Source organism: Caenorhabditis briggsae, assembly GCF_000004555.2.
Source record: "Caenorhabditis briggsae complete genome, chrI, whole genome shotgun sequence".
Taxonomy (NCBI): Eukaryota; Metazoa; Nematoda; class Chromadorea; order Rhabditida; family Rhabditidae; genus Caenorhabditis; species Caenorhabditis briggsae.
Genome location: NC_013489.2, coordinates 7,536,421 through 7,554,347, shown reverse-complemented (window position 1 = coordinate 7,554,347; position 17,927 = coordinate 7,536,421). Strand labels below are relative to the sequence as shown.

The 17,927-nt window shown below is 38.4% G+C and overlaps 5 protein-coding genes across 5 annotated transcripts; 1 reads left to right on the top strand and 4 right to left on the bottom strand.

The window, feature by feature from the left end:
• Positions 1-4,717: 4,717 nt before the first annotated feature.
• Cbr-ftn-2 lies at positions 4,718-5,355 on the bottom strand (the record flags this gene model as incomplete). The annotated part of the gene is made up of 3 exons (XM_002646273.1): positions 4,718-4,819; positions 4,901-5,254; positions 5,299-5,355. The coding sequence occupies 3 exons, from the start codon at positions 5,353-5,355 to the stop codon at positions 4,718-4,720; spliced, it is 513 nt and encodes a 170-aa protein (XP_002646319.1).
• A 1,740-nt stretch (positions 5,356-7,095) lies between these two features.
• Cbr-rab-8 lies at positions 7,096-8,009 on the bottom strand (the record flags this gene model as incomplete). Its single annotated transcript, XM_002646272.1, has 4 exons — positions 7,096-7,485; positions 7,634-7,694; positions 7,742-7,896; positions 7,980-8,009. The coding sequence occupies 4 exons, from the start codon at positions 8,007-8,009 to the stop codon at positions 7,096-7,098; spliced, it is 636 nt and encodes a 211-aa protein (XP_002646318.1).
• A 652-nt stretch (positions 8,010-8,661) lies between these two features.
• Positions 8,662-12,026, top strand: CBG12024 (the record flags this gene model as incomplete). The annotated part of the gene is made up of 12 exons (XM_045237474.1): positions 8,662-8,745; positions 8,794-9,122; positions 9,168-9,417; positions 9,464-9,603; positions 9,649-9,974; positions 10,027-10,175; positions 10,224-10,460; positions 10,512-10,602; positions 10,653-10,864; positions 10,908-11,030; positions 11,500-11,728; positions 11,776-12,026. The coding sequence occupies 12 exons, from the start codon at positions 8,662-8,664 to the stop codon at positions 12,024-12,026; spliced, it is 2,421 nt and encodes an 806-aa protein (XP_045094736.1).
• Positions 12,027-12,089: 63 nt separating this feature from the next.
• On the bottom strand, positions 12,090-14,326 carry CBG12023 (the record flags this gene model as incomplete). Its single annotated transcript, XM_045237467.1, has 10 exons — positions 12,090-12,363; positions 12,409-12,482; positions 12,540-12,620; positions 12,668-12,911; positions 12,958-13,279; positions 13,455-13,741; positions 13,821-13,900; positions 13,947-14,018; positions 14,071-14,139; positions 14,186-14,326. The coding sequence occupies 10 exons, from the start codon at positions 14,324-14,326 to the stop codon at positions 12,090-12,092; spliced, it is 1,644 nt and encodes a 547-aa protein (XP_045094735.1).
• A 197-nt stretch (positions 14,327-14,523) lies between these two features.
• Cbr-msh-2 lies at positions 14,524-17,429 on the bottom strand (the record flags this gene model as incomplete). Its single annotated transcript, XM_045237459.1, has 8 exons — positions 14,524-14,655; positions 14,684-15,420; positions 15,506-15,537; positions 15,605-16,373; positions 16,420-16,605; positions 16,650-16,917; positions 16,965-17,200; positions 17,246-17,429. The coding sequence occupies 8 exons, from the start codon at positions 17,427-17,429 to the stop codon at positions 14,524-14,526; spliced, it is 2,544 nt and encodes an 847-aa protein (XP_045094734.1).
• Positions 17,430-17,927: the final 498 nt, after the last annotated feature.

Genomic DNA, 17,927 nt, shown 5'->3' with positions numbered 1-17,927 from the left:
GACAGTTGCTTAAACCTAACGCATCCCGCCAACATCGATAGCTCAATATATACCGTAAAAACTGTAATATAGCTCTATGACGTTCTACTTCTCGGAAGGGTGTTTCGGGATAATGCGAGGTAACTGAACGAAAACCACCGCACCCCAAAAGTTTCGGTCATTTTTTCTCGATTATTATTGCATTTCGATAATTTTTGGGCTGAAAACTTCCAGAAAGTCTGAAAACTGACATGAATCGAGAAAAAATGAATAAATACGGTATTTTGGTTGAGGCCGCAGCCACCAGATTTTCTCTTCCACAGCACCAACTTCTGAAACTCCATTAATTTGAGGTTCTCGTTATAAGTTTATTTCTGTTTTTCGGAAGTGCTCTGAAGAAAAATCGAAATTGTACATTGTACAGGGTGCGCCAAAATTATTGCAACAAAAGTTTAGTACAAGCTAGTGGGCGCTGTAGCATTTTTAGCGCAATGATTTTATATCCATCATTTTTAGCATGTCTTAATTATCTTGTTCCCAAATTTTCATGTCTCTAGGTTCGCTTTTACACGATTGGTGCCTAAATATATAGACCTAGGCACCCTCGTCGAGGTAGCCAAGAGGGGAGTGGGCCCCAGTAGCATTGGAAAAGCTCATGGAATCAAACGAACAACAAAGTGGATAACCATGGAATGGTTTGATTAGTGAAATACGGTCAAGGACTGTCTAAAAAACGTAAAATCTCGAACTTTGATTACTTTGGAGAGAATGAAGGTCGTCAGAGAACGAGTTTGTCAAAATTCGCCCCGAATCATGAAAACATGAGCCTGGAGCTCCGGATGAGCAGTATTTCAGTCAGTACAATTGTGAAAAGTGAGCTGAGACTGACCCCATATCGTGTTCAAAAGACTGGAACTCTGTCGGGAAATAACAATCTGATACGCATCCAGAAGTGCAAATCAGCATTTGCCGGCACGCGCCAAAATAAACACATGATAATGATGTTGGCCGACGAGAAACTCTTTACGGTGGAAGCCGAATTCTGATCAAAAAACCAAAGAGTTTCTGCCCCGAGATCTTAGCTATTCAATAAGCACGGTGCCATGACCAACAGAGCTTCCTATTCTCAGAACGACGTCGTTTTTGGTGCAACAACCTTCTAATGCTGATTTTTGTAGATCTTGGGGTAAAAATCTACAAAGAGTACTATTAGGAGAGGATTTTCAAGGGGCATGTGTTTCTGTGGTACGGATCACATTTTAAAAACCTTGTTTGGACTGTTCAAAGAGATTCTGCTCTTGTTTACGAAGCGAAAATCGTTCAACCAGGTTGAAGGCCAACTTTTCAAGATTCGGCACGAGTTGCAAACGCCCAGCCACGTCGCCAGACGTGAATCTGCTGGACTATTCCGTATATGGAATTTTTCAGTCGAGAGTCCGAGCACGTCCACAACCCAATTTAAAGTCATTGTGAAGAAATTTGGACTTAGAATAAGCCAAGTTATCCCCAAAACACCTCCGTGCCACAGTAGATGCGCTCCCGAAGAGACTCATGGATTTTGTGAAGAAAAAGGCAATAGCATCGAACGACTTTGATAATTTCATTTTCAGAAAGTATTCAGTATACTATTGTCAAATTTTCAAGCCTGTACGAGTATTTTCGGAAAAGTTACAGCGCTTTGAATGTGTTGCAATAATTTTGGCGCACCATGTACGTTCAAACCTATTTTCATAAATTTGATATCTCCCAAAAAATAATAGGAAAATATCGTATGTCTTTGCTCAAAAAAACTTTTGTTCATTTTTTTCATGAAAACCGATATTCTAGACAGCAGTAGTTCTATGTTGAAAAGTCCAAAATAGTAGGTGGTGTAAAAAGGGCAAACAGGATAGAAGCGTAAAAGTTATATCACTTCCAAAAGCGAAGAATTGGTGAAGACAAAACGACAATTAAAAGTTGATGGTTATTCGGAAGTACCTCCCGTGACGTGGCAACAACAACATTCGGTAAGGGAAACAGGTTTTATGACCGGCCCAAGAAATCGGAATCTCCGTTCTTGCCGAGTACTTTCAGAAAAGAAGAACAAACGAAGAAAAGGGTGGAAAAGTATGACGGTTTTGATAAGGCTAATCATTTTCTTTCGGAAAAAGTATCCTTTCGGAATACTTTGTATTGTTATAGGTTCATGACCTCTTCACAGTTATTACTTAACATTTATCGGGAATTTCGTTTGCATGACGGGAGGTTTTGAGAACGATACAAAAAATTTGAACCAGACATGAAAACGGACAAACAACGGGACACTGGCGCGCCTTACCATATTTTCTTTTAGGACCAATATTTTTTAACGAACTAACATAGATATGATAGAACTCGATGAGTACTACAAAATAATATTATTTGGATAACTGTATCTCGTTTATGAACAAAGTTACAACCGAAAAAGCTGCTGATCCGGGCCCTCCCATTTTTCGCCCGTTTCATCTATAACTTTGTTCACAGATTAGGTACAGTTTTCAAAACAATATCATTTTGTAGTATTTAACGAATTCTATTGTATCTATTTTAGTTGGTCCTAAATATTGATCCTAACAGAAACTAGAAAATTTTCAAGTATGATGTGAATCAGTTCATTGAATGAAAAAGTAGAAACACCATTAAGAATTGTTTTAAAGATATCAATTCATACTAGATATTTGAGATTAAAACTTTTGTCATATTTCAAGCTCCATTCTGTGGCTTGGTCACTCTATTAAACCAAGTAAAAACATCCTCAAAGCGACAAAAGTCATGGACCATGCAAACACAGACTTTATATCAATCTCAGTGACAAGTCACTCTTTTGTTTACCGTATACTTCAATAATACTATATGAATCATTGGCAAACTTGAAATAGTCAGTGGGATGTCTAAAGAGTGTATGTGTGGCCACTCGTCATAATTCACACAAAACGAACTTCTAATAACAATATAGAAATTGAATTGCATATTTCCTCATTGAGAGAAATGTGAAGAAAGTGAAGAAAGCGTTTCCTTTTTATGTAATTGAGAGAATTAGTGAAATGAGAAAAGAAGATACATTTGGATGGGAAAGTGTAGATTTGGCAGAGTTTACTTCTTCAGAGGGACTCCAAAACGGAGATGAACGGAATAAAAATTTAGAATATTTAAGAAGGAATAAGGAACAACAGTTTGTAAAATTGAAATATTCTTGCCTATTTTTTGAAGATAACATGTAGAAAGGAAATTTAGAATACACATTTCAAGTAGTACTTTAAGCTTAAATAATATTAAAAATTGAAAACATTTCAAACTAAAAATTGATCAAATTTTCCGGAAAAATGATAAAAAATCAGGAATAAGGAATAAGGAAGAAGGGATGAAAATTTTAAAATCCAGAAGAATGAATAAGAAATAAGAAATTCCGCTAATCTCTGCTCCAAAAGGAAAAATAGAACAAAGAGTTGTGGCATTTGAAGTATGAATTACATTCTGGACTCCAGCAGCTTGCAACCTTATTCAGTAGATTGTACAGCTCATACCGAAATTCTTCATCGAATTTGAAGTTTTAAAAACGAATTTCATTTCTTTGAGTATTTTATTCATAGATATGGACTGGCTGGACTCTGTTTCTGAGAAAATCTCTCCAAGTGACACTCGATTATGTGCAAACAGTATGATCCGCTAATCTTGTCAAATCGCTCAAATCACATTTCATTTGAATCAACAAAAAAAAAGAATATTTAATTGAGCATTGAAAACATTTCTGAACAGAAGAATATTTGAAGTTACTGATGAGTGTGCGCCAATTCTGGGATAAAAAGTGCATTTAGAAGTTTGAGACTGGAAACAAACGGTGTCTTGAATTTTCGTTTTTTAGTTCTTGAAACGCTAATAATGAACTTTCGTCTCCTAATTTTCGCATGTCTTCTTATAATAAATAAATGGAGTGGTGTCACTTTTTTTTCTTTTTATGTCATTTCGTTTCCCAGATTGAAAATTCCAGGCCTTGAGACAAAATTTGGTCAGCCATACAAGTTTTGGGTCTTGCAGATCAGAACCACAATTCGAAAACTGTTCATTTGAATTTCAGAAATCAACATTAGTTTTCAAATTAGTGTAAAAAAATGAGGAACAGAGCCACGAAAATGCGCCGTAGGTACGCCGTAGACACGCCGTACACACGCCAGCCGGACGTTAGAGCCGCAAACAGGCTGGGACCATTGAAAATCTGTTGAACTCCTACAGTAATCATGTTCCAGGAATTAAAACTAAAAGTCTAAAGATTTCATGTTTGAACTTCTCTTAACATTCTCATTCTGACGTTTCTTCTATAAAACAATTTAATGCAAACATAGAAATGTCCTTTCGCGAACATAACTCATCTCGTCGACCCATTTGCATCGGTCTCCGGATTTTCATTAGAAACCAAACAAATCCCGGAGATGAGAAAAAAAAAACTTTCTAATTTTACACTTTTCGTAGCTTATATTTGTTAATGCTTCTCCTTTTCCGATTCCGAGAATGGTTGTAGCAAAGTCAAGAAGGAAAATAGGGCTCAGAACATGATGCCTCTTATCAGCCCGACTCGTGCCACGGCACAAAAAAAAATTAAACGACACAATTTCAAACACTTCATGCAATAATTTCATTGATCAACAATTTGTGAGCGATTCGCAAGTTATTATGTACAGGAAGTAGAAGAGAATTTGTTGGAGATTTTTAGGAAAGAGATGATTTAATCGGAGAAGTGTTCTTTGTCGAAGACGTACTCTCCAACTCCTGGTCCGACTCTCTTCAAGTTGGCGACGATGCGAGCGAACTCATTGATGGATTTTACCTGGAAAATACGACATTTAGGATCTTTGTTAAGGAATTCCTTTCTTGATAATTTCAGAACCTTGTCATCCCTTATACTTACTTGCTCATCTAAATATTTTTCCTCGATGAAATCGGTCAGGTGAGCGTCATTGTGGTTTCCAGCAGTTGAGTGCAACTTCAAGAGTGACTCGTTGTTGAACTTCTCAAGAGCCAAAGCGGCCTCGAAAGCCTTCAAAGCGGTTCCCCACTCGTCCTTATCTGGTTTTTGGATGTCTTGAAGAACAACACGTCCTCCTCTAAGGTTCTGGACGCGCATCAGCTCAGTGGCGTGCTCACGTTCCTCATCAGATTGGTTCTTGAAGAACTTGGCAATGTTTGGAAGTGCAACATCATCACGATCGAAGTAGAATGACATGGAGAGGTAGACGTATGAGGCATAGAGCTCAATGTTGATCTGAAACGAATCGACACATCAGAATCGAGCATCGAAAAACTAACTTGTTTGTTAACGGCAGCCTCAACCTCGGAGTGGTAATTTTGACGAGCGAGCGACATGGTTGGTGATTGTTTGCTATTAGTGATTCTGCAATACTGCTTAATGAGCCGGCAGTGTTGTATTTAAAGAGAGATGGGCGGAGAAAATGTGTGGGTGGAGTCAGCATACAAATGATAAGAGCAAAAGTTACGGATACAAGGAAGAGCAAGTTAAAGAAAAAACAATGATCAGCGCCAAATAAGAATTTGATCCCGAGCCACCTGAATCGATTACTTTCAAATCAAATACAAATTAGAAGACTGTTTGGCGGGTAACATTCAACAAAAACAAATTTTAGCGCGCCTATAGATCATTCTGAAGAAAAGTAAAGAATAGTCAACGAATGGGTCTAGCGAAAATTTGGAAAGTTTTGAAAAGAAAAAAATTCTATCAGGATTTCAGAATTTGAGTTGAATAATGTTTTCTATGTTTTTGATAAGAAGTCCAGAAGTAAAAATTTTAAACCCGATAACTAACGGGAATGAAAATCCAGTGAAGTTGCGAGTCACCATCAGCGGTCTAATAGTACTTCTGACAAGTACTGTCCTGAAAATCGAATGCATTCTCAAAATGTGTAAAAAGAGATGTGCTGGGAAAGAAGACGAAACGACGTGTGTCCTATGTAGAAAGTGATCCTATACTGATACTGAATGACGGTATTTTTCTCAATCTAGGTCGAATTCCGTGACGTATCGTGTCCCTGACCCTTTATCATCAACACATAAATCGGCGATCGATACTGATATTTATCAAGCCAATCATGACAAAAAGTTAGAAGACTGTCATGCTTTTTGTGTATTTCAAAACGTGAGCTCCAACATCAAACAAAGACCTACATTTTAGTGTGCGTGCATCGAACAACCCCTGATAAGATTCGCTACGTGAGCTGCTTATCAGTGGCTACGTGCGCGTCTCTCAACCTTTGTCGTCTCTCAACCTTTTTCAACTATCATTAACCTAATTTCATTCACTGATCAATCACTTCATGAATATCAAACTTGAAATGTTTCGTTTTAGGATATCTCTTTGATATAATGAGTATTTTTATGGGTTGCAATATGAATACATTCTCAGGAACTTATTTGCTATATCAGCTGCAACTGGTTCACTATCCAGGTTTTTTATAGCCAAAGAGAAAAATGGAATCGAAAAGTAGATGTAGTCAAAGAGCCATCGTCCGAGTTTTCAGAGAAATACCTAATTTTGAAAATCGTACAGGTAATTCTTGTCGTAACAGGTATTTGTTTATAGTCTCTTTTTCTTCTCCAGTTCGACTTTCCCCTGATAAATGGGTTAAAATCGGAAGATATATTTTTCACACTGAATCTCAAATTCTGATTGAAAACTGTTTCTAGGCTTTCTGATCTTTTTGATCCCCACTAGAGAAATAAAACTCTGGAATGTTTTTCAATAAATACAAAAAGACATACAATTTTTTTCATACATTAAGGAAAACATTTCAAATCCTGAAAAGTTATCTCATCAGAATGCTGGTGAATATGCAAGAGAGATGAATTGAATAGGAAAAGCGAGGAGCAGACTAAAAGAAGAAGCGAGAGATTTGAAGAAAAATCAGGTGTATGTTATTATGGTCTACGGAGAAACCATGATGATTTTTGTGAATAAAGGTTATTTTCAAATTATAACCGTAGTCGATACAAAATTAAAATAAGAGCGGGTACAAACGGAAATAAGTTGAGAAAAGAAAGATATGATACACTATGAAAAGGCAGAAAAATGGCGAAATAGGCAGGCATAATTTAGAGCAAAGAACAACTCCAGTTGCTGAAGAAGCTCTTCTTCTGCGTTCCTGTTCCGCCAACATTCACACGGCCCGTGTTTGACGCTGATCCTCCGGCACGCATCTCGTTCTGCTCCATCTTGCTCTTGATGTCGCGGGCCAGCGTGAAGAATGCTTCATCAATATTCAAATTTGCTTTCGCCGAGGTTTCAAGGAACTTGGTGCCGTATTCAATAGCCAGCTGTTCTCCACGCTCCCGTGACACTTCGCGACGTTCTTCAATATCACACTTGTTACCAATGATCATTCGTTCAACATCCGATGCTGCGTGCTCTTCAATGTTGCGAATCCAGTTTTTGATGTTTTCGAATGACCGTTCATTTGTGATATCGTAGACCAGGATGATACCCTAAAATTTGGTTTATTATTGACCTTCAATAATTTTAAAAACAAAACACTAAGAATCTATATTTTATGAATTTCATCTTAAATTAGTCCCTAACATAAACAGTGTTTCAAACAACACACCAAAAGAGCGAGTAGGAGATACTACTTACCATGGCTCCTCGGTAGTATGCAGTTGTGATCGTTCTGAACCTTTCCTGTCCGGCTGTATCCCTGAAACAATCTTATGTTAATATACCACCAGTACAGCCAGTGTTTACCAAATCTGCAGTTTAATTTTCTTCCCATCGAGTTCAATCGTGCGGATTTTGAAATCGATTCCGATCGTCGAGATGAAAGAGTTGTTGAATGAGTCATCAGAGAACCGGAAGAGTACACACGTCTTTCCTACTCCACTGTCTCCGATTAACAAGAGCTGAAAATATTTTTTTGTAAACGGAATTTTGATGCTTCGAAGGCGTTTCATAATAAACTTCTGAAAACGGAACACCAACTTACCTTAAACAAGTAGTCATATGTTTTTGCCATGTTTTCGGATTCTGTTTACTCTGAAAGCATTAAATGATTATTTATAAATCGCTCGAGATAAACAGAGAAACGGCCAAAGATATATTTTTTACAAAACTGCTAAAAACAACGATACATCAAAAATCGAATAGAAATTCAACAAAAAATAGGCGCTCGGCAACCTAAATTTAAAAAAATTGTTATTTCTAGAAGGAATGTCTCAGAAGACACAGCTTGGCAAATAAAAATTGAAAACTTGAATGACTGAAGAGGTCGCATTCACATCTGCTACCCAGCTCAGGGCTCGTTACTTGCGCAGTGGTCCATCCAACATTAGATGGGTAGGGTCATGTGAGCGGGTAATTAGTGATTCTCACGATTTCCCTGAAGGGAGAGGGAGAAGAAAGACACAGTGAGGAATTATTGCTGACAAGAAATACAAGATATTTCGCAACGAGAAAGTAAAAATCAATTGTTCTCTTGTTGTTCAATAATAAACAGAGCTCACAAAAACATTGCAAAAAATGGGGCTGCAGCACAACAACAAACTGAGGTGGCGGCCACGGCCGCAGTGGGCAGCGGCCGGGGTCGATTTACGAGTCACACCGTTATTCCGGAGTGTCGTTTAGGTTTCAAGCAACCCAAGACGAATATTTTCTTTTTAGGTTCAAAGATGGATAATGGGGAAAATGCGCCAAAAAACAATAGTGAAGCGATTATTGCCGATCTCTTGAATGATTTGAAATCATCCGAAAAGGTAGGTCTACTATTTATGAAACAGAAAAGCCATTTTTGTATATTTCAGATGATCTCTGTTGATAAAATCGCTAGATGTGATGACAGCGCCATTGTAGAAGATAAAAGAAAGAAAAGTCATAAGCACCGAAGTAGTCATCGATCGAAAAAAAGCAAGAAAGAGCGGAGGAAAAGAAGTAGGACATGGTCCGACAGCTCAAGAAGCCGAAGTCGAAGTAGAAATCACAGCAGAGAACGTAAAAAACACCACAAAAAGCGAAAAAGTAGAAGCAGGAGTAGGTCAAGAAGCAGCAGGGTTAGTCAGAGTGCATTGGAAAAGGAAAAACCACACATTGTGGAATCGAAAGCTGAAACCAAGCTACCAACGCCGCCTAAAGAGTAAATTTAGAGAGTCTCATTTCAAATTATTCGATAATTTTATAGATTGCATAGCGAAGAAAAGAGTCACGAATCATTGACAGACCCAGGATTTTCGGAAGCTTCAAAACAGACCTCAGCCATCATCTTGCCAGAGGTAAACGAGGAGACAAAGACGAAGGTTTCGATCGTTCTTCCTTTAGTGGAGGAAAATTCGACGAAAAAAGATATTGAAGATGGAGAAATAGAAGATTTTGTGTATGGTCCTGCCGATGCAGTTTTTCCAGATCATGAGGAAAATACAAATGATAAGAAAGTAAGTATACGATTTTTGAAAATATGTAAGATCTTATAATTTTCAGGATTCCTCGAATGGCGACATTGTCGAAGTAAAAAAGGAGAGTAAAGATCGAAAAGAGAAAGACAAGAACAAAAAGAAAGACAAATCAGAACGGAAGCGTAAGAGTAGTGTATCGAATCATGATTCCAAAAAGAAAGACAGGTAATCCATGTAAAAAACCTTATTTTTCTAAAACTTTTTTTTCAGAAAGGATGTTCGTCGTCGTTCTCGATCGAGGGAGAGGGAACGGCTGCTTCCCCGAAGACGTTCTCCTTCGCCATTTATTGAAAGAAAGTTAGACCGTACTACAAGAAGATCGGTATCTCGTGAACGAAGATCTAGAAGTTCTGACCGAATAACCAGATGGAGAAGTCAATCGAGAGAAAGAAGAGACTTCAACGAACGTAGAAGAAGGCGGTCACGAAGCAGGGAAGTTATTGATAAAGACAAGTTGCTCGCTATTGCGAAGACGAAGCGAGCAGAAATGATGTCGCATGGAGACAGAGATAATGCTTCTATCGAAGATTTCGTTAGTGAGTACCGGGATAAACTTTTTTTTTGAAAACTTTTTCAAAATTTCTTCAGCTTACTGTAAAAAATTACAAAAACGACAAGAGCGGGAAAAACGACGAGAAGCTGGGCAAGCTGTGAGTGATCACGACAGCGATGGAGAGACAGTGAGATACAAACATCCGTACGCTATGCCAAAGGACCCTATCCGAATTAATATTGTGGTAAACTGGCCATTCCGACTCGTGGTACCATAATTCGTTGGTTTTCAGACTGCTACTTCAGCTAGCTTAGCTCAAAAAGCTCTGACAGGACCTGAAGAGCCGACCCAGCTTCCAGCATCCCAGTTACGTATCGTTTATCCTGTTTCATCTGGTGAAGTTCATAGAGAGAATGCTGAATGGATCCCAGTGGAAAAAGAAGACGTTCCAAAAAGCTGCTCAGTTGAACAAAAGAAACACGTGGCTCTCACTAGTCTTGAAATTGACAGATGCAGAGCTCAAGGAATTGTAAGTTGTAGTTTGTTTCGAACGTATTCAAATCCTCTCAAATTAATTTAGCCCGTTGCCCCAGTTCCCGTTCCCAAGTTCCTCAATTCAATCCTACCTCCTCCTCCGATGCCTCCTCAATTTATGCCCAATCCCAGTGATCGTAAGTTCGAGTCATCCTGGTCTGTGATAAAATTAGTTTTCCTTTTTCAGCTTTCCGCCCACCAACGCCTCCTTCACTTCCATCAGTTCTATATGTTCCTACTAAAGATAAAATGATTCTCAAAGAGCCAAAAGACATCACAGCTCCTGCCCCAAGTGACATTGGAAAAGTGTTGAAAAAACGTACAGAAGCACAAGGAAAAGTTCTAGCGACACCAAACGACTTTGAAGCACATCGTGCCTTGAAAGAAGCAAATGAACAGGTAATTAATTTCCAAATGAAATTAATCACGAGTTGAAGTTTAGATCAAACTATGGGCTGCTCTTAAGAGTTTGCCAGGGGAATACACCGGAACCACTGGTTTACGATTACTCTCAGCAGATGAGTTACAACCACACAATCCAAAGTTCCACGCATGGGTAAAAAAGGTTGGTTCAATTTCCTTCATATAAATATATCTGACTATAATTGCCAAATCGGGGCACTCTGTCGAGTGTTTATGTGAAGATCATGACATTTATATCATAAATGTCATGTTCTTCACATTTGATTTTGAAGCAGAGTGTCACGATTTCTATCATCAACATCATCATCATTATCGGCTACTTCTTCGGAATCAACTTCTCTATCAGCAGCTACTACTCTCTAGCCGTCAATCAGTCGTGAGTCGTTTGCAATTCCTATTTCTTTTATCTCTAGCCTATTGCCTTTTACTACGGTACTCCATATGTGATCTGTAAAAAACATTACCAATTTTTGAATTCTAACTTTATATGAAACGTGATTCATCTAGAGGCAAAATCCAGAGAGAAGAGAAATAGATTCTGCAACGACGATGAATTTTGCAATTGTCTTTTTGGCTCGGTCTAACGTCTAAGAAGTAAATGTGTTTTTCAGGATCAGTTCAGAAACGCTGCTCCGGCAACGACTGGAATCGGTCGGATGATGTTAGAAAAAATGGGTTGGCGCCCTGGAGAAGGTCTTGGAAAAGATGCAACCGGAAATGTCGAACCTCTTGTTCTCGATGTTAAAAGTGATCGGAAGGGTTTGATGGCAGAAGTGGAGATGTCGACGAAGCAACGGAATAAGATGAATACACAGAATAATGTACCGATTGATTTGTCAAGTGAGTAATTTTAAGCAGGTTGATACAAAGAACGCCTTTATTTACAGCTAAAAATCCCATTTCTTTGGTAATGGAACTTTGCGCAAAGCGGAGATGGAATGCGCCATCGTTTACATGCGAAGAATCTGGTGCTGATCATTCGAAAATGTTCATCTGGACCGTCGTTATCAACAATGTTCAGTATCGTCCAATGTGTGGATCCAAACAGAAGAAAGAAGGAAAAGCCGTAGCTTGTCAAGTGGCTCTACAATCGTTGGGTGTGCTTCCTAGAGACCCAGATCACCCCGTTTGCATGTAAAATCGGATTCTTTTATTTTATAAAATATTGAGAAATTGTTAAAACACTTTATAGTTCATGATGTTAAACAGTTTCCGTAGTTGTAGTAGTAGCCATAGTAGTAGTTGTAGTAGTTTCTGATCTTTCTGACACTGTCTGTTCCATGCTGTCCGAATCTTGAGTGTTGGCTGGGTTTTCGAAGCCCTCTCTTTTTGGCTTTGTAGCCAGGAAGTTTACTAATTTGACAAACTGGCTCCGATGCGAAGCAACATAGAGTTCTGTCTCCCACATCACTTGCATCACTTTTTCTAAATCAATTTCATCCAAAGATATTCCTTGTGACAGGTGTGGAGAAAATCTGAAAAGAACAATATTTATGGAGAAAAGCAGATGAGACACATACCGGAAGTACGGGGTTTCAATAGAATGACACCACTCTCTTGCGTATTTCACAGGTTGTCCATTCGATGCAGTACACTAAAATCATAAAGTACCAGACTATAGTTAACTAGTCAACTTTGTTTTTTTCTTAACCTCTTTAACAAGAACATGAAGCAAATTTCTAGTACTCGCAAATGCTTTGTAACATGACTTTGCAAATTGAATTGGGTTCTTCTGAAAAAAATGGTTTCCAATATGCTCAGAATTTTAAAAATCCTTACCGCATGAGCCACAATAAGATCGATTCCATCGATTTTCTCAGTGGGAAAAACACCAGTTCCTAGAGAAATGACACATCCAATCTTCCAATTTCCTTTCTTTTCTTTTTCTTCTGCGGTTTTGGCGAAAGACTTTTCTAATTTATTTGTCAAAAGAAAATCAGAAATAAGAGCGAGAGTAGGGTTGTTAGCAATCAGGCCACCATCAGAAAGACCATTAAAGGATTCAAAAAAGTAAGGAGCTGCTCTGAAAAGTTTTCGAAATTACAACAATGTTTTGGGACTTTGATTACGTTGTACACCGAAGTGCTTTCCATAGTTCTACTTTTGCAGGATCTAGAAACTTGTAATGTTCACATACATCTTCTGGCATTTCTGGACAATACGAACGAAAAAGAAGAAGTTGTGGAGGAACCATTCGAGTGTCAGCTACAGTAACCATAGCTCTGTGTCTCTTGATAATTGACATTTTAGAATCTTCCCAAGTGGTGACGTGCCGAGCTATATACTCCATTCCAGAGGAACTATATTTCGGTACACTTTTGTCAGTTTCACGAATGAAAACTCGTTCTCGCATCTCCAGTAATAATTTGCGAGTTTCTTCTATGTTTCGATCTAAAATTGGTTAAAATAAAACAGTTGATACACATTTCGTACGAATTTGAATGTCTTTTTTTTTTAATTTTAATTTCTATTCGATGAGAAGAATTCAAACATTTTTTAACTCCAAACCCAAGAAAAATTATCCAATCACCTCTATGGCGGAAAAATTAGGATTCCTGAAACATACTGTTTGTCGAGAGTAAAAGAGTAATCACACCACCACAACTTGTTCCAGCCATATCATCAATCTTTTCAACTAATTTCCCATCAAGCATATTGTCAATATGAATGAGCATTTGGATTGTGATAACAGCTCGAATGCCACCTCCATCCAATGAAAGCAGTACTCGTTCTTCAGGCTTCCATGTTTTCTTCTCTTTTACCAAAAGGTCATTATAATGACTATCCACATCAACAAAACCTTCTGGAATTGGACTTGGAGGATTATCTAGACCAGCGAAGTCTTCTCGAATTCTGGAAAACTACCAAATAAATTACAGATTGAAAATATCAAACATTCTTCTTATCGGTACATAATTCAGTTGATGTCAACCCATTATTGTTTTTTACTTTCCAGATTTTGCACGGAGCACATAACACTACCAACATCCGAACGATTTTCTTTTGATTATTCTAAAATCGAAATTGAAAATTTCAAACTACATTTCTTCTATCTAACCATAACAGCTACATGCATTGCAGTGTTTCCAGTTTCATCAGTCATTTTCAGGTCGATATGATGAATATACAGCTGAAATTGCTTGTTTTTTGAAGTCTATTCCTAGAGAAATTCCATAATTTACTTTGTAAAGAAGATCAGTATTTCCATATCGGGCAGCATTCATGAGAGCTTCCAGATGATTAACCACATTCTTAAAATTTTTTCGAATCTTTTCATTTTTTACTCAATTTCCATACCGACAAATCATAATCGAAAGAAATCGGCGGCGCCCGTCCACGATCCTTTGATTTCTGTCTTTTCGAGCGATCATTGCTCTTCGATCTGTTTCTAAACATGACTTTTCTTCCAAATCGTGACAATGATCTTCGTCGTGACATGCCGAAATAATCGAACGAAAACAGATTTTTTTAAACCGCAGCGTTGTTATTTTATCTTTGGAATCTTTGTCCACGCTTCAAGTTTTAAGCAGCTAACAAAACTAGGTCAAACGAACAGTAGTGGATGTATGAGAGGTTTACTATTGAACAAAATTTCAATAAAAGTGAATTTGATAAAAATGTAGTTATACAATTGATCAGTTGATGAGGCGGAGAATAGATTGTCTGATGTCGGAAGATTCAAGAAGTTCCTTCTTTTTTTCACTATCGATGATGACCTTCTTCTGGAGATTTTCCAATAGTTGAGATGCTTTCTGAAATATCGAAATCTCAATCAGGCAGGATTTATGATCTTACATTGATAACATCTTCATCAAGTCCAACCATTTTTGCTACTTGCAAACCAAAGGAGCGCTGTGCAATACCTTCGAAGACTTTGTAGAGCATGTGAATTTGGTTGTTCTCGATTTGAATTCCCATCTGTAGAGCAATAGCGCCAGGTTGTTCAGCAAGTTTTCCCATTTCATGGAAGTGAGTGGCAAAGATGCATAGGCATTTGATCCTATTAAGGATGTCCTGTGCAATGGCGGAAGCGATTCCGAATCCATCAAAAGTAGATGTTCCGCGTCCAAGCTCATCAATAACAACAAACGAATTTTCGGTTGCTCTTTGAAGGATTGCGGAGCAGTCAAGCATTTCAGCCATGAATGTTGAAATTCCTTGTGATTGCTTATCAGAGGCGCCAACACGGGTGAAGATTCCGTCCACAACGGAAATCATAGCAGAACTGCATGGAACGAATGACCCGATTTGAGCAAGAAGAATGGAAAGAGCTGCAGAACGAAGATATGTGCTTTTGCCACCCATGTTAGCACCAGTGAGAACAATTAGGCGGTTTTCTTCTGAAAAATCCCTCTTTTTAAACTGCAAACGGTAAAACAACTTACTCAGAATGACATCATTTGGAATGAATGGTTTCTCACTGTTTCTTTCGATAACTGGATGTCTACATTGTTTCAACTCAAGACATTTCGATCCAAGTGGCAAAAGTTGAGGTCTGACATATATTCCGGAAGACATTGAACAGAATGTAGCTAATGAAAGAAAACGTCAAGAGTTGAGATGATTTGAGCCATTGCAGGAATCAGGGGGATGAATTCTTCGGCTTTTTTGCATAACATTGAGACGACTTCTTCCTCTGCGCGCGTATACTTTACATGGAATTCGAGGAATCTGATAAGAATCCGATTTAATAATTATCTTTGTTAATTGCCTTACTCGTCATTAATTTCAGTGAGATCTGAAACCGTAAACTTCACTCCACTACCTTTTGTAGTCTCCAAAATTTGAACATCCTTCTTACGAATAGCTTTTTCATCCTGAAATATATTCTTGAATAACTTCAGTTGCACACAGCTAACCTTCAAAGTGACTCTGAAATAGTAGCCATATAATGAGTTCTTATCCAGTTTCATATTTTCGCATTCGAACTTCGAAGAATATTTCTTGCGTAATTTCTCTGCAATTTTTTCCACTTGCTCGAGCTTCTCACTGATCTCTTGAATTTCCGGAACGAAATCAACACGAACTCGAATTTCTTTATGCTCTTTTTCATAGTCAAAATCGAAGAATTCATCGCACAGAACTAGAAATCTTTCCACTTTCTTCAAAATCGAAGTTACTTCCGACTTGAGAAGACGATCAATGGAAGCGGAGAATCTTTCATCTTCGGAGAGATGAATCAGTTGCAGTTCCACGCTTTCAAGAAGGGTGGCTGCTTGATAGAATCGATTGAGATCTTGAAGAGTACATTTTCGCATAAGTCGACGCGCCAGTTGTGAGCAATCTGGCATTCTTGCAAGAAACGAATCGTGTAGTTTCTGACGGATTGTCTGATTCTCAGATAATGCTTCCACGACATCCAGCCGTTCGTTAATATGGTCAACATTGCAAAGTGGGCGTGAAAGCCAATCCCGGAGAAGCTTCTCTCCAGGTAGAGTTTTGCACTTATTTAAGACATTGTACAAAGTCAGGTTGTTTGATTTCTCTGCAAAAGTGATGCGAATATGGGTTGTTATTATGTTCCAACTCACCAAGATAATTGTAATTCAACTGGAAAAGCTCCAAGGCTTCGACAGCGCAAGAGTCGATTTGCATATTTCCATGAGTTCCATAGTTAAAAATACTGTATTTTTCTGAGTGGCTGTATTCATCGGCGACGTTTGCGTGTAGTATCTGAAGACACTCCTTCACTTGATCACTTTGTTTTTCAGCCTCTTCTGAAAACCAATATTATCTCTGGTCTAGCCTCTAGAAACGAAACCTCTGTAGTCTTGATGGATGCATTCTAGGACATCTTTCCATTCGGATTTTTGTTTCATTTGTTGTTTACAGTGCACCTCCATCTTTGTGAACATGCTTGCCAACTTCTTCACTTTTGGTCCAGAAGCTGTTCCATTAACCAGTATGTACTCCGTTGGACACAGTCCAAAGATGCATTGCTCGATTTGAGAGAAGCAGCTAGTGTCAATAAATTCGCTCGTCACAATTCGAACGTTTCCCGAATCCCATGCGCACAAAGCCACCCGAATCTACAACGGTAGCTTATTAGAATCGTTACTCAATTTTAAAAACATACATCATTATCTCCAGGATGGAGGTACACAGCGATAACTGGAGCCTGATCAACAACTCCAATTTCCTGTTCAAACTCGACTGTATTTCCAGGTGATCCCCGTTTGATCATTTTCCATTCTCCCTGTTCACTAGCGAAAACCTCCACAGAACACCTCAGAAGTACCACCGTTTCTCGAACCACCTTCTCATATTGTCCACGATTCACGGAAATATACTTCATCTGTTGTGAATCGTTAGCTGAAAAAAAAATGCTGAAAGATATAACTTATTCTCAGCACTTACTACAGAGTGTGAATGTCTTGACACAAACATCGCTTTTGAAAATGTTAGTTGCAACAAAGCTGGCATCATCGCCGTAGACAGTGAAATACTCTCCTCTGGAAAAAATGGCGATTGTGTTTTGCGATTTTTTCTTCAGAATCTTCAACAACGCTTTGTCGCTGGCTTCATCTTTTCCGCCACTCATTTCTACCTGAAAAAAGTTTTCTAGTTTTTCGAAGGTAATGGCGCGTTCAAAATTCCGAGCACATCCACTGCCAAAGAATCATCTACTTCTACTATGGAAGCCAGAATCCCTTCCATATCTCCCAGTTGTTCTCCAACTTCCAAAAGTTCAAGCAGCGAACCTTTTTATCCGGACCGACCCTTTTCGTGTACCTGTGGAGTGTCTTTTTCATCTCAAACTACTTATGATGCTCATCGACAATTATACTGTAGTCATACTGTACGTGAATCATCCACCAATGCCGGACCAAATCGCACGGATTTTTCAAGGAAGGTGACTGATTTCTTTCCATTTTCTTCGAAATATACGTCTTGACTTATCAATGTTTCTGATCTCTCCTAGTCTTTTTCTGATTGCAATCTTGAATTATGGCCGTAGTGTGAGAGAGGACTCTCATGGACTCTCCAAGCAAGAAAAACGAGATTTGTAGGTACCGGAAAAATGCACAAAGTGCGATTT